The 14771-nt window shown below is 40.4% G+C and overlaps 2 protein-coding genes across 3 annotated transcripts in view; one reads left to right on the forward strand and one right to left on the reverse strand.

Annotated features, from left to right (window-relative positions):
• The first annotated feature begins 770 nt into the window (after positions 1-770).
• LOC121372687 (HEAT repeat-containing protein 5B-like) overlaps positions 771-14771 on the forward strand; it is a 128339-nt gene continuing 114338 nt past the window's right edge. The window contains exon 1 of one of the 2 annotated variants that reach the window (XM_041499143.1): positions 771-896. The gene's annotated coding sequence lies outside the window, so the exon portion shown is untranslated. The remainder of the gene's footprint in view (positions 897-14771) is intronic. The other variant, XM_041499144.1, reaches the window with a different exon arrangement.
• Positions 12031-12633, reverse strand: LOC121369706 (integrator complex subunit 3 homolog). The gene has a single exon (XM_041494757.1). The coding sequence runs from the start codon at positions 12631-12633 to the stop codon at positions 12031-12033; it is 603 nt and encodes a 200-aa protein (XP_041350691.1).

Genomic DNA, 14771 nt, shown 5'->3' on the forward strand with positions numbered 1-14771 from the left:
TTGAGTAGTTTAATTGGCTTTTCCACCAGCTGCCTCATACCTGTATCAACACAGACCATTTAACCTATGTAATTTGATGGTACCGTAGCGCGTAGGTCTAATTTGTAAAGAAACCTTTTTATTTAGTCTGCATATTGATTTTTTTATTATTATTATTATTATTTTTTATTTTTTATTTATTTATTTTGGGGGGGGGGGGTCTTCAAAAAAAATAAAATAATAATAGTTGGTATGGGTTTAAAACTTAAAGGTATGTTTTTATATGAATTTTAACTTTATTCATTATGAAGTTACATGCCAATTCACCGGTTCACGTTTGACGTAAATTGACTAAGTTAAAATGTCCCACCACCCTTCACAAAACCCTTAATCCGTTTCTGAATAGTTTCATAATCTGATTATTGTAACATTTCCGCAGTCAGACATGTAGGCCTAGGCCTTGGCCAAGTTTTAGGCAAGGCCCAACACCATTTCAGGGAGTGTGTGACGGGGAGGGATCAGGTCGAACCCCCCTGTTCAAACATTTTTTTTTCTTATTTTATTTAATGTATTTTCCAAGAAACATTCGTCGTCGAAACTGCAGTCGCCAATATCCCCCCCCCCCCCCCCCCCCCCCGCCTCATATAGTCCTGCCACGCGCCTAAGTTATGAAACAACTGTAGTCGTGATCTACCGGCGGACATCGGAATGGGATTCTGGCTGTATAGATTTGACAGACATGACGTCATCAGCATTGCCTTGAGCATGCGCACTGTTGAAAGTCGAATTATAAGCGATCTGTTGGGAGGAGGGCCGTATAACTACGTTCCGATACACACATATGTTGTGTTGGTGTATAAATTTGCTGTGATACTTTTAAAGAGGAAAACCTTTTTAGGTGTGTTAAAACTGGCAGGGTAAGTTAAAGTATATGTATAGTTTTCATTCAGTGTAAAGTGATCACTGAATCGGTGATGAAGTTTCGAGCAGACATAATATAACCTAGCGTAACATTTTATGCATGTACAGTGTCATGCCACACGATATTATTAGTCTGCCCAACCTTTTTTGTTGTTTATTATATTTAACAGGCGATAGTATGACAGAGTGTGAGAGTCATCATAGGCATCCTACTTTTACAGGTACAAATAAAACGGTTAGTTAATCCTAATATAGTTCCCAGCAGTGAACTGTGTTTTCTTACTGTGCCGGTTTATGATAAAATAAGGTCTCTGTTTAAAAACCACAATTAAAAATCTCAAGTTAAAACGCTGGAGTTCCAGCATTAAAAACCAGGAGTTCAGCATTAAAAACAGGTGAATAAAAACCGTTCAAGTGAAAATGTCAAGTTAAAAGACTAAAAAAATCACAGGATAAGCTGACTGGGGAAAGTAACAAAAGAAGAGTGACTTTAGTCAATGACTGCTTGGGTCATACTCATTAAGTCCATCAGGCCACATTGTGTTCAAGTGGTGCATCCAGAGTGATTCGGCAATGTTCAATTTAGTTTTATCAAGATTAACAATCTTTTGTAACACAGTGCAGTTATAATCATGTCCTGCTATATTGAAATGAGGGGCCACATGGGGTGCTTTAGATTGTTTATTATACAGAATGTTGTGCCTATGATTCTGAGTCGGGTATTGAATGGTTGGGTAGTTTGTCCTACATATTGCGTTTTGCAGTTAATACAAGTCAGACAGTAAATAACAAAAGTTGTACTACAGTCTACACTGTCTTTTATCTGGAACACTTTATTGTTTTTGCTGGCAATATTTTGGGTGGATGTAATTTTTTCACAAGTTTTACACCTAGGCCTGTGACACGGGCGACAACCCCTGGTAGTTTTATCTGATGTCAGGAGTTTAATTTGTTAGCCCTCAGAATGTTGCCAATGGTAGCATTTGGTTTTTCCGCAATTACCAGTTTGGGTCTCCTCTAGCACTTGACACATTTTGTTACTTGTGGTAAGGATGTTGGTGTCTTTAAAAAAAACCCAAATGATCTGGTTTGAACATTTATTTATTTATTTTTATTTGAAATAATTTAACACTGAACATTTTAGCCTTTTTCCTAAAGCTTTGATTGGATTATTCTGAAACTTAATACACATATTCTCTTGGTAGTCCCTATATACTTATGGAAAGAAATAAGGGAACACATCAAATTGCAGACCAAATTTAATTCACACCTAGCGTAGTAATGTTTATATTTCATACCAAGTTGTAATGTGGGATTGAATGTCTGTAGTGTTGAATGTGTTGCCTATATGTTCCCAGTCAACTTCTGACAATACGAATTGATTTTTGATGCAGTCATTATGTCTTGTTGCTATCTGTGTGATCCTTTCTTTCTTTCCATCAGTATATATTATATGTCTTAATTTTTCTCCACTAAAGTTGTGTTCAATGACAGTACTAAAAAGTTAAAGTTTGCTTTGTTGAATGACACCATTAGAACACATTGATTTATTGATGAATAACCAATTTAACAGAATTATAGTTAAAAGTTCTGCCTTAGTGCCCTTTGACAATGTACATGTATGAAAGTAGCCTTTGCGTCTTTTAGGTTAACCTTGGTGCCCCTTGACAATGTACATGTATGAAAGTAGCCTTTGTGTCTTTTAGGTTAGCCTTGGTGCCCCTTGACAATGTACATGTATGAAAGTAGCCTTTGTGTCTTTTAGGTTAGCCTTGGTGCCCCTTGACAATGTACATGTATGAAAGTAGCCTTTGTGTCTTTTAGGTTAGCCTTGGTGCCCTTTGACAATGTGCATGTATGAAAGTAGCCTTTGTGTCTTTTAGGTTAACCTTGGTGCCCTTTGACAATGTACATGTATGAATTTTAAAGTAGCCGTTGTGCCTTTTAGGTTAACCTTAGTGCCCTTTGACAATGTACATGTATGAATTTTAAAGTAGCCTTGTGTCTTTTAGGTTAACCGTAGTGTCCTTTGACAATGTACATGTATGAAAGTAGCCTTTGTGTCTTTTAGGTTAGCCTTGGGTGCCCTTCATTTCCAAGAGTTTTAAAGGCTATCATAGCCTTCCCTTCTAACACCAAATTTTGAGGCCTGCTAATGATGTCACACATACAATTTGTATGGCATTATCATGACATTACTGTTTCAAACTCTGTTAGTCTCGAATCTAGACTCTAAAAGTTTTATAAGCACCAGACCAGTTCACATTGTATGTGTTTTTTCAATAATTCCATTTGGATTGACATAAAAAAAGGAAAACTGTTGATCAGTTTTCGATCTGTTGCATTTTATTAATGACTCCCTCAAATACTGGCAATGTTTTATCCAGGATTTTAGTTGTACACGTAATTGGGAATTTTATTGGACAATAAATTTATACATATCTGTTATCTGTAGGGCAGGATTTAACTAGGTCATTCGAGTGCGCACTTGGCGTGCTTGTGTTGCAGGATTGAATCACCTTGGTTGATCCATTCAGCTGATTGGTTTTTTTTTTTCCACCCAAACAGTACATTTTCAGTGGCATTTGGTTAAACAAATTTAAAACAAATTAAAAAAAATTCCAGGAAACCGGTAGAAAAATATTTTGATACGGGCCGATACTTATTTTTTTATTTTTGTGTTTTGTTGATTTATTTTTATAATATATATTTTGAATCTGATTGCATTAAATTCATATAATCATAGATTATGCAGAGTTTCTGCCAGAGGGTAAAGGGAGTAAAATTACATACTCTAAAATTTGGGAAATTTTATTACTGGTATATATATTGTTATAATATTTAGATAGATGATACTTGATAGTATGAGAACTGCTGTTTAAAATTTGTCAAAGCACATAAAATACAGTGTCAAATTTTAAAGCATTTCAAACCCATAACCACCTACATGCATGTACAGTCCTTCCCAGCCAACATGAACATAGTGTTTTGTAAATAATTCAAGTTTGGTTTGCCTTATGAAGAATTTGAGTAAAATTGTTTTGGAAATAGCAAAAAAAGCACTATTTTTGTGTGCAATTTAAAATGCAATTGGTTCAGAAATAAATAAATAAAATTGTAGTACGTACATGTAGTAAGAAAATGACTTTCACTCCTGGGAAGGACTGTAGATGGGGCACTTATGATCTGTTTTGTTTTCATAATAATTACCCTCATATTATTTGCAGGCAAAAAGCCTGTTATGTTAAAAGTAATTATCCATGATCCCTAATATTTCATTTTAACTTATTTTCATGCTTCTATCCTATTAAGGTTCAAGCATGCTGTCCTGTGTACAGGACAGTGAGTTAGTGGTTAGTGAGGGAGAAGAAGGTGTTGTGTTCTTACATCTACCCACTGAGTCATTAAAACTCGCTCTGGGTGGGAGCCGGTACCAGGCTGAAAACCCTGTACCTACATGTACCTGCCTTATGTCCGATGGCTTAACCATGACACCGTGGCCAGTGATCTACAGTTCGATGCACTGTTTTCAATTTGTGTATCACAGTTTCTCCATCTGTTGACTGTCAGTCCCACATAGAGTTTTTCAGATGTTTTTTTACACAATGTCGAGATATTGAGCTGAAATTTTGTTTATAGCTTTATCATGTACTGTTAGTGTTACAGATCAAGTTTAATGTTCATGGCAATTTACCCATTTTTCACAGAGTTATGGCCCTTGAACTTAGGAGATATGGAAATTTGTTTTCTGGAATTTGTTTTGCAATGCCTGAAGATATCGAGATGACATTTTGTATATTACCGTATCATGTACTGTTACAGATCAAATTTAACTTTCATGGTGATTTACCCATTTTTCAGTTATGGCCTTTGAATTTAGAAGATCTATACTAAAATTTGTTGGGTCCTGTAGGAGGCATGTATTGTTTTAGCAGTTCTTTCAGAATGCTTGTTATTATTAGTTTAATTATATGGAATAATGCTACCTTAGTACCTATAGATTTCTTATTATTGTGTATGTATATATGCAAATTAATCATTAATACTGGGCTGTGCCAGTGACCAACTTGAAAACACCATTGTGTGGTCTGTGTGTGGTCTGTTCAAAGTTTTCAGTGTGGTTTATGTCTTCTCAGTCTGACCTTTCACATCTGTTGTGATAAGAATAATCACAATGGCAGAAGCACTTGCTGTGCTTCTGTAGTAGTACCCAATCTCTGGTAAAAAAAAAGACATTGGAAAAAATGGTACAGATGAAATATGCTCCAAGACATAGATGAAATTGACTCATGTAATTATACAAAATAAAAAAAAATGAAGAGAAAAAGGCACAAAAGAAAAACATTAATAATTTTTCTGTCAATTAAGTTAACAAATCACATGGATGTTTCCCCCGCAATAAATTGCTTAGGTTGAAGGCAGCCAACTAATTTATAAAAATAGTTTTTTTGTGGCTCTTTCCTATGACTTGTCTTGTTTAAAAGTATGAGATACTAATAATTATATAAAGAGACATCTTTGGTTTTATGGTTTTATTTATTAGATGTTTAAACTATTGATCTATAATTGAAATTATACCCCAGAAAAATATAGGTTTAAATGTACCCTTCTGGTTTTAAAGAAGGCACTTTGTCATGCTTCAGTGAAAAACTGTTTGCCTTGCCTTGTGGATGCATCACAATGTACTGATAATGTTAATTTATTTTACTCAGAATTATTTTGAATTTGACAATGACACTGAGACAGTGAGAGCAGTTGTTCTACATAATTTAACAAGAGCATTTTATTGCTCACCATTGATCTTCAAACCATAAATACTACTGAAGAAATTAGAATTGACCTGCGAGCATAATTAAAATAATATACTCTTCAAAAAAAGAAACGCAAAAGGGTACAAATGGGTTATAACTCCGATTTTATGTTTCCTACCGGTTCATGCTTTGTGAATATAAGGTCATTGCATGTCCCACACATTCCCACGGTTACATTCGATAAAACGCAGCTACTGTACAATAAAGTTCCAAAATGTGAATATTCGCAAAAACGCAGCCACGTGCAAACCATGTCACCACTGCACGTGCGTTGTCTGCATGTGCAACATGAACACCGACAGTATAAAAGTGCAGGGTGTTCGCTTGCCTGGCCTCTGTATCTGGCCGACAGTTGACAATCCAGGACATGCCACGTCTCAGTGAACCGCAGAGAAACAATGCCATCGGCCGACTAGACGCAGGCGAATCCAGAACGGCCGTTGCCAGGGCATTCCATGTGTCCCCAAGCACCATCTCCAGACTGTGGGACCGTTACCAGCAACATGGATCAACACGTGACCTCCCTAGATCCGGTCGACCACGGGTCACTACCCCCGGGCAGGACCGCTACATCCGGGTACGCCACCTTCGGGAACGATTGACTACTGCCACCTCCACAGCCGCAGCAATACCAGGTTTGCGCAGGATATCCGACCAGACCGTACGGAACCGCCTACGTGAGGTAGGAATTCGTGCCAGACGTCCAGTTCGAGGTGTCATCTTAACACCACAACACCGTCGACTCCGACTGCAGTGGTGCCAGATTCATCGACAATGGCCTCAACTGCGATGGAGACAGGTGTGGTTCAGTGACGAGTCCCGATTTCTGCTCCGACGTCATGATGGAAGATGTCGCGTGTATAGGCGTCGTGGTGAACGTTATGCGGCAAACTGCGTGCAGGAAGTGGACAGATTCGGCGGGGGTAGTGTCATGGTGTGGGCAGCCATCTCACACACTGGCAGAACTGACCTGGTCCACGTGCAGGGCAACCTGAATGCACAGGGCTACATTGACCAGATCCTCCGGCCACACATCGTTCCAGTTATGGCCAACGCCAACGCAGTGTTCCAACATGACAACGCCAGGCCTCACACAGCACGTCTCACAACGGCTTTCCTACAGAACAACAACATTAATGTCCTTCCTTGGCCATCGATATCACCGGATTTGAACCCAATTGAGCATCTATGGGACGAGTTGGACCGACGCCTCCGGCAGCGACAACCACAGCCCCAGACCCTGCCCGAGCTGGCAGCAGCCTTGCAGGCCGAGTGGGCCACCATCCCCCGGGACGTCATCCGTACTCTGGTTGCTTCAATGGGCTGGCGGTGCCAGGCAGTTGTCAACACACGCGGAGGCCACACCCGGTATTGACTCCAGATGACCTTGACCTTGGTGGTGTGTCCTATCACTTACTCACAATGGACTAGAGTGAATTGTGAACAATCCTGCAAAATTTGGTAATTATCGGACTCACCATTCAATAATTAAATCAATTCTCCAAATGTTACAACAATGTGGTTTTGCGTTTCTTCTTTTGAAGAGTATACATTTTGCTGGGTACAAATGGACTACTAAACTAACTAGAGACTTCTTCCCCATGTGTCTATAGATTTCCATATTAATATAGCCAATGGATTAGAGATTCATCGATGATAACCTAAATAACTTGACCATGTGCAATACTAGCATTCTTCCAAAGATAAGCAAATTTGCAGAGATGGCCGACTCTTAGCTTAAATGAGACAAGGAATTAAATGACTGTTGGGAAATTCTCTCACTTTTATTTCGAATGGAATTGTTATGTTTGTTTCATGGTAAGAGTTGTATTTGATCTCCATGCCTGTATGGCCATTTTGACTAAAGGCTAAAGGCTAAAAGGCTAAAAAGGACTTTATGTGCACATTCAGAGCAAGCTGTTGTAGCGCACACCTATACTGGGCACAGGGACCGGCCTTGGCCAGATCTCTCTGTCCAGGACAGGAAAAAGGTGGGGGGGGGGGGGGGGGTAAAGAAGGGACGCCTGCACTGGCAAGTGCAAGGGAGCACCAGCAGTCCAAGTAATGGTAGCAGGCAGAGAGAGGTTGGTGCTATGGAATTTTGAATGTCCCGTAGGATTAAGCCAAAGAGAAAGAGGTGCGCGTTTACATGAGGGAGATTTAGCGCAATTTTGATGGTCGTTCTAATTGGAAAGTGGGGAGAGCTAATAGGTTTCCCTTTTAGTAATCCGGGAGTAGCTCTTTATTATGACCAGGTTGGTGCTGAATATTGGTAAATATGGTCTAGGAAAAAGTCTTAAAGGAATACTTAAGCAAGGCTTTTGGACTGGTATGAATATTCAGTGATATGTAATGCACATTATTGCTTAATATCAACAAGTATAATCTTATATTTAATGAATAAAACTGTTAAATGTAATGGCTATTATATATAGTGGGTGTAGCCATTTTGTACCATCCCAGTGAATATGCTCTCTGGCCATTTGTTACTTAATACTTAACATGTCATGTCAGGAATTAGTCTTAGAACTGAAAAAACAAGTGTACCTGATTTTTGTGGATGCATCACAATGTTCTATAATAATATCCATCCCAGTAAGCCAGCAACAAATATATATTATTTTTCAATACAAAATAAACCACCATTGTCAAAGCTTTTACACAAGTCAAAATAATTGTACCATGTTTTATCCATGCATTAACATACGTACTGAAATGATACACAGATTGTTTTCTTAGTTAATTGGTCTATTCTGTTAGTTGCCTCTACCTGTGATTCCTGATTGGCAGGTGTATATTTGATAGGTTTCCAGTTGAGCAAATTAATTACCGCTGTCTAGATACAAAAATACATACAGGTGTTGTGTAATAACCTGTCACCCCTAAAATGGTTATGGACATGGTTTATTACTGTAAATAGTTCTGTAAAACTATTGATAAAGTAGACTTCCCCATCTAAAATCACAGAACTGACCAATTACGTAGTCCCAAAGAAAAAAACATTATTACTTGGGTATCGTGGGTTGTCGTTTTTGCTCCCAGCTTAGCGTACCAATAGGCATAATAGTGCACATTTTCACTTTGGATTATTTAACAGAGAAAAATACTATAACCCCATTTTGTTCCATTAATGCAACTTGAAATATATTTAGTTAAATAGTTTATTATATTATCACGTCATTTATGTTGTTTTACAAGTCATGTTTATCAAAGAGAAGTGCCTTGTCGTAAATTACTGCTTTTGTTTACACTGTGCATACAAGAGTTGGTCAGAGCTGACATCACTTCGCCCCAAGCTAGAATATGAAAACAAAAGAAAATGGCTGCCCCAAGTTAGCAAAATAATCATGTTTTTTATTAACACTAAAATTAAGCATTTTTCATTTGTTAAAGTGTCAGTATGTGTTGGTGGTCCAGATATGTATCTTTTCAACACATAAGTCTTATGTTTGAGTTTACTCTCCCTTTAAGTGGTTTGATTTTGACTGATGGTTTTCACAAGATTACAAATAAGGTCGTCTTGTAACATTTCCAGTTAATATACTGTGTAAAATGGATATTATTTACGGGAGTAAATATTGAAAATACAGCCATCTAGAAGCTTTTAATTTTTGTATTGGGCCAAAAAAAAGAAAAAGAAATACCGCATGTACACAACTACATTCTAGTACATACAGAGATAAAACTTAATAGTGTCCATTTCTGAACAACTGAGCTGATCAGTGCTGCTATCAAACATCTTTTATCCATGATGTATACAATTAATGAATGTAATTCTAGATCTGCATGAGTCAACTCTCCAGAAGTGTACAGGGCTTTAGATCTCACTAATTTGGGCACAGCAGGGACTTTTGTCTTTTGTGAGTGCAGGAAGGTCGTTTTAATTCAGTACTGTCATTAACAGCTGCTGTATAGTTGTCAGTATTAAGAAATGTATTTTAAGTTACTTTGATCTAATTAAATTTAACATTTCAGTGGTTTTGAGGTGAAATATTTTGAAGTCAGAATGTTTGTACTTAATTTGGGCATCATTAGTTTGGGCATAAGTATTTTGGTCACAATGTTAATTGCCTCGACTTTAATGCACAGAATAGAATAGATGTTTAACGACACCCCAGCACGACAACTTTGATACAGTGAGTGTGGAATAAAGACAAACATCTTGTTTTAATATTTAAACCCTTGTTAAAAAAAACAAATTCTATTTTGTTTCTGTACACTATAGTACCGAAATAGCTATTGACTTGTGGATGACGTTAAAGCTATAGTCCCACTGGGATCCCGGATAACCCTGGACCATAATCTGGGGTGGTCCAGGGCTTGAACTGTAGCGATGCCGGGGTGGTCTGGGATCATGCGGGATGGTCCTGGATAGTCCAGGACAGTTCGGGGGTCATAAAGGTCCTGGACGTTCGCCTCATCCTGGGTGATCCGTAGTGCCACCGTAGTGATACCGTATTGTCGCCGGGGCAGTCCGTGATGTCATCAGGAGCGTCCTGGCTGATCCTGGGTCGTCCGGGAGTAATTTATTGACCCCGGATAAACACGGTGACACTACGGTTCATCACGGTGCTACTACGGATTTAACACAGACCAACACGGAAGAGCACGGAGTATCACGGATCATCACGGTTCTAACACGGTGCCACTATGGTGGTCCACGGTTGTCCATGGAGGCTTCAAGGATGTAGACGGGTGACCACGGTTCGTCCTGGGCCAAGGAGAAAAAGCATATAAATAGGTAGAATTTTCGGCTCGGAATCACTTCTTTTCTTCTACATCGTATGAATCAACATGGCTGAACAGCTGACCCGACTGAACCAACTCCGACTGATGGCATTGCAACTGGAGTTGAACCAACAGCAGACGAGGAACATGATTCTGATTGCTAATGAGCTTCATCAAGAAAGAAGAAGTAAGAAACAGCGTGATGATGCTGAGAAATTATATGGAAAGAAAAGAAGAAAAATTTGGGTCCGAAAATGGTTACAAAGAAGACCGGAACTAGGGCAGTATGCCCGCCTGATGAAAGAACTTGAGAAAGAAGATGTCAAAGGCTTCCGTAACTTCCTTCGGATGGATTACGAGTTACACCAAGAAATTCTACAACGCATAGAGGGTCAAATCACCAAACAAGATACTTCATACAGAAAGTCTCTATCACCAGGCTTGAAGTTGGCAATTACGTTGCGTTACCTTTCTGCAGGCGACAGCTACCACTCCCTGATGTATGGTTTCCGGGTAGCGCACAACACCATTTCCAAGCTTATACGTGAAGTTTGTGAAGCCATTATTGCTGAATTTGCAGAGGAGCTTATCCCCTGTCCTACTTCCTACTACAACCGATGAATGGAAGGACATTGCCAAACATTTCTCTGACAAATGGCAATTTCACCATTGTCTTGGTGCCCTGGATGGCAAACATATCGCCATTAAATGCCCCAAGGGAGGAGGATCGTTGTACTATAACTACAAAGGGTTCCATTCCATCATATTAATGGCACTGGTGGATGGCGATTACAAGTTCACTTGGGTGGAAGTAGGAAGTCACGGATCTGTCGGTGATGCCCAAGTTTTCAACAACAGTGAACTGAAGGAAGCCATAGATAAGGGGGTCCTCCATTTTCCACCGTCTGATCCCCTTCCAGATGATGACACAGAAATACCGTATTTCATAGCTGCAGACGACGCTTTCGCCTTAAGGTCATGGCTGATGAAACCCTTCTCGCAGAGGCAGATGGATAACACCCAGAGAATATTCAACTACAGATTGTCGAGGGTTCGGCATATTAGTCCATCGTTTCCGTTGTTTATTGACAATGATGCAACAGGAATCGAATACTGTGGCGTCCATTGTCTTGACGTGCGTGTGTCTGCACAACCTCCTAAGAAAGAGATTGCCGAAGCAGCATCGTAGGGACGCAGATGAAGAGGACTCCAATCACAACGTCATCCCAGGAGCCTGGCGCAATGTCACCCCTCTCCTGGACGGTCAGTTGGACTTCGCTAACAACACAACAACAGCCGCGGCCAAAAAGCAAAGAGAGTATCTCTCGGCTTACTACAACTCCGAAGCAGGATCAGTACCGTGGCAGAATGACATGATTTAAAAGTGACTTGTAAACTGTGAACTTTATGAATGTGGAATAATCATCTTCGGTACAAGAACTGTTATATTTGCAACCACATATTTTTATTATCACATAATTATCAACGACATTCATTATTTATTGCAACAACGAAAACAAATATAAATCAAAGTAATAACCACATTTTTAAAGTTCAATATCACATGTCATAACAGTTCATTAAGCACAGTTCATACATGGTTATTAGATCCCCCACCATCTCCACCTTGGGAGGAACCAGCAGCAGCAGGCAAAATTGTTGTCATTTGTGGCGTCATCAGCAGCAAGCAGTCAGAAAGGTTCGGGAAAGAGCAACCCGATATGTTTGGTGTACTAGCTGGTCTTTGAGGTTGCGTGATCTGCTGGCCTTCAGTGGGAGCAATGGTATCCCATGTACCAGCCGATACCGTTATCGGAAACCACTGCTGCTGGGTTTGCGATCCCATTGGAGGAGGCAACATACTAGTGAAAGTATGTCCCTGTGGTTGTTGCTGTTGTTGTTGATCGTGTTTTGGAGGACCGTAAGTAGACGTCGCGAACAGCTGCTGTTGATAATGTGGTTGCTGATCGTGTTTTGGAGGACCGTAAGTAGATGTCGCGAACAGCTGCTGTTGATGATGTGGTTGCTGCTGGGGTTGCTGCTGATGTGGTTGCTGCTGAGGCTGCTGCTCCTGATGATGTTGCGGTGGAGGAAGTTGACTAGATTCATCTATGAGGCCCAGCACGAGATCAAACGTGGACTTGTAAAATTTGGGGAGCAGACGTGGGTCAATCTGCTTCCCCATAGCCCCCATAGTCCCCCAGGCAGCTGTAGCAGCTGACTACTCCTGTGACACCAGTTTGGTGATCTGCCCGTGTATTTCTGCAGACTGCTTCTGCTGCGTCTCGAGAGTGGCGATGATATCCCTGGCGTCATTTTAGTCGTCGCTCCTGGAGACTTCCTTTCGGAACGTCCTCTGGCGACCCCCGATGTAAGTAGATTTGCCCTTCATGCCTCCCTTCTTCGAGGACTGACAGGGTTGATCAATGGTTTGGCTTGGGGGCTGACTGGAAGTCTCTTCCTCCAGTTCCGATCCTGACGTACTACTACTTCTGGCCGGGATGGTGGTGGCAAGCTGGGACTTCAACTGCAAGTACATAAGAGAAGAAAAGACATTAAAGTAATCATAACTAAATATAAATGTACATATCAGTCATTACAACATATCTTAACCTTTAGACTACTGGATTAATTTTTAACAAAAACCACGTTGAGTGGGTACAAGTTTATAATTTTTACTCACATATATTCACTTAAATGTTTCATAAATACATGAAATAAAGTTCATATATGAATCGGTAAGTATTATTTTCGTATCTTTTTTTGTAATTTTTATTATTTTAGATCGGCTAATGGTGATTAAAATTAGGCAAAAAATTGAAAAAGTTGCGTTTACTTACGGGCGTTTGTGGCCAGCTGTCCAGTATTTATGTCCATTATTCCTGATAACTGTGGTTTTCTGACCAGAATTTTTTTTTAAACCCGAACTACGATTCATATTGCAATATTTGGTAATTTTCGTTGTTGGTAAAACGATCAAATTTATTATCAAATTAGCTGTTACAATCAGCTATCGATCCCTGAATATTACCGCGACGTGCCGCCATTGTTGTCAAGCGAAAATACTTGCCGAAAACCACTTTTTGAACTCAAAATTTCAAGGTATTTTCAATTGAAAAAATCAAAACAAAAACCACCATTTTGAAAAAAAATCTTTTTTCTTTAATTATATTTCCGTTTCCGGTGAGTGTCGTGTGCAAAACGGCGGGAAATATGAATTGGGGAATGCACTGTATACAGGGTACAGTATATCGACTGACGTGACGTCCGGCGAGATATCTCGCCTGCAGTAGTCAGAAGGTTAAATAACAAATGAATCGTCTACATTAAAACTAATATATATTAATACTTAAACTAATGGCTGTACAGCTTCGCATCCTGGAGATGTGCGTCTGAAGGAAGCCGAAGTTGGTCATTATGAAGTTGTCCCGCTCCGTCAGATCTTTGGTGGATGACCCGGATTTAGTGTCAGTTATTTTCCCAACCTTTGTGCGGACACTTTCGTAGTATGTCCTCAGCAGAGTACCTGATTCCAGCCCCAGTTCAGCTGCCTTCTCGGCCCACACTCGGGTCTTCCTTTGAGTATTTTTATATTCTTTAAGTTGCTTCGTGTAAAGGAAGGGATTGGACCGTAGCCATTCCCCAAATTCGACCTCCTGATCGTCTGTGAGGATGACAGCGGCCTTCTTCTTCTTCTTTTCCGGGGCACTCATGGTAGGGACATCAGCATCATCTGGTTGGGCATCTGTCAGAGGTGACGGCGACTGGGGAGAGCCAGCCAGCTCCTCAACGTCGGACAGCACTTCTTCTACCTCTATTGAACGTCTTTCTTCTCTGGAATCTACAGGACAAATGGATTCAGACTAAAAATGCACGTATTTATAGCAAACATCAGCTGGTCCGGGGTGATCCAGGCCCATCCGTAGTGGCACCATAGTGCTGTCGGGGTGATCCGTAGTGGCACCGTAGTGCTGCCGGGGTGATCCGTAGTGGCACCGTAGTGCTGCCGGGGTGATCCGTAGTGGCACCGGGGTTATCCGGGATGGTCCGGGGTGATACGTAGTGACACCGTAATGACACCGGGGTGGCTGCCAGGATGATCTGGGATGGTCCGGGGTGATCCGTAGTGACACCGTAATGACACCGGGGTTGTCCAGGGGACACCATGGTGCTATAGGAGTGACGGTCCTCGGTCGCAATTTTTTGCCAAAAATCCCCAGGATCATCAAGGACCGTGATCCGGGATGATCCTGGATGGTCCGTACTTAGTGGGACTGGTGCCTTATTGGAAGGTACAATGTACCATGTTACCTTTATTTTCTTTGTTTACTT

The sequence above is a fragment of the Gigantopelta aegis genome, chromosome 4 (genome assembly GCF_016097555.1).
Source record: "Gigantopelta aegis isolate Gae_Host chromosome 4, Gae_host_genome, whole genome shotgun sequence".
Classification (NCBI taxonomy): domain Eukaryota; kingdom Metazoa; phylum Mollusca; class Gastropoda; order Neomphalida; family Peltospiridae; genus Gigantopelta; species Gigantopelta aegis.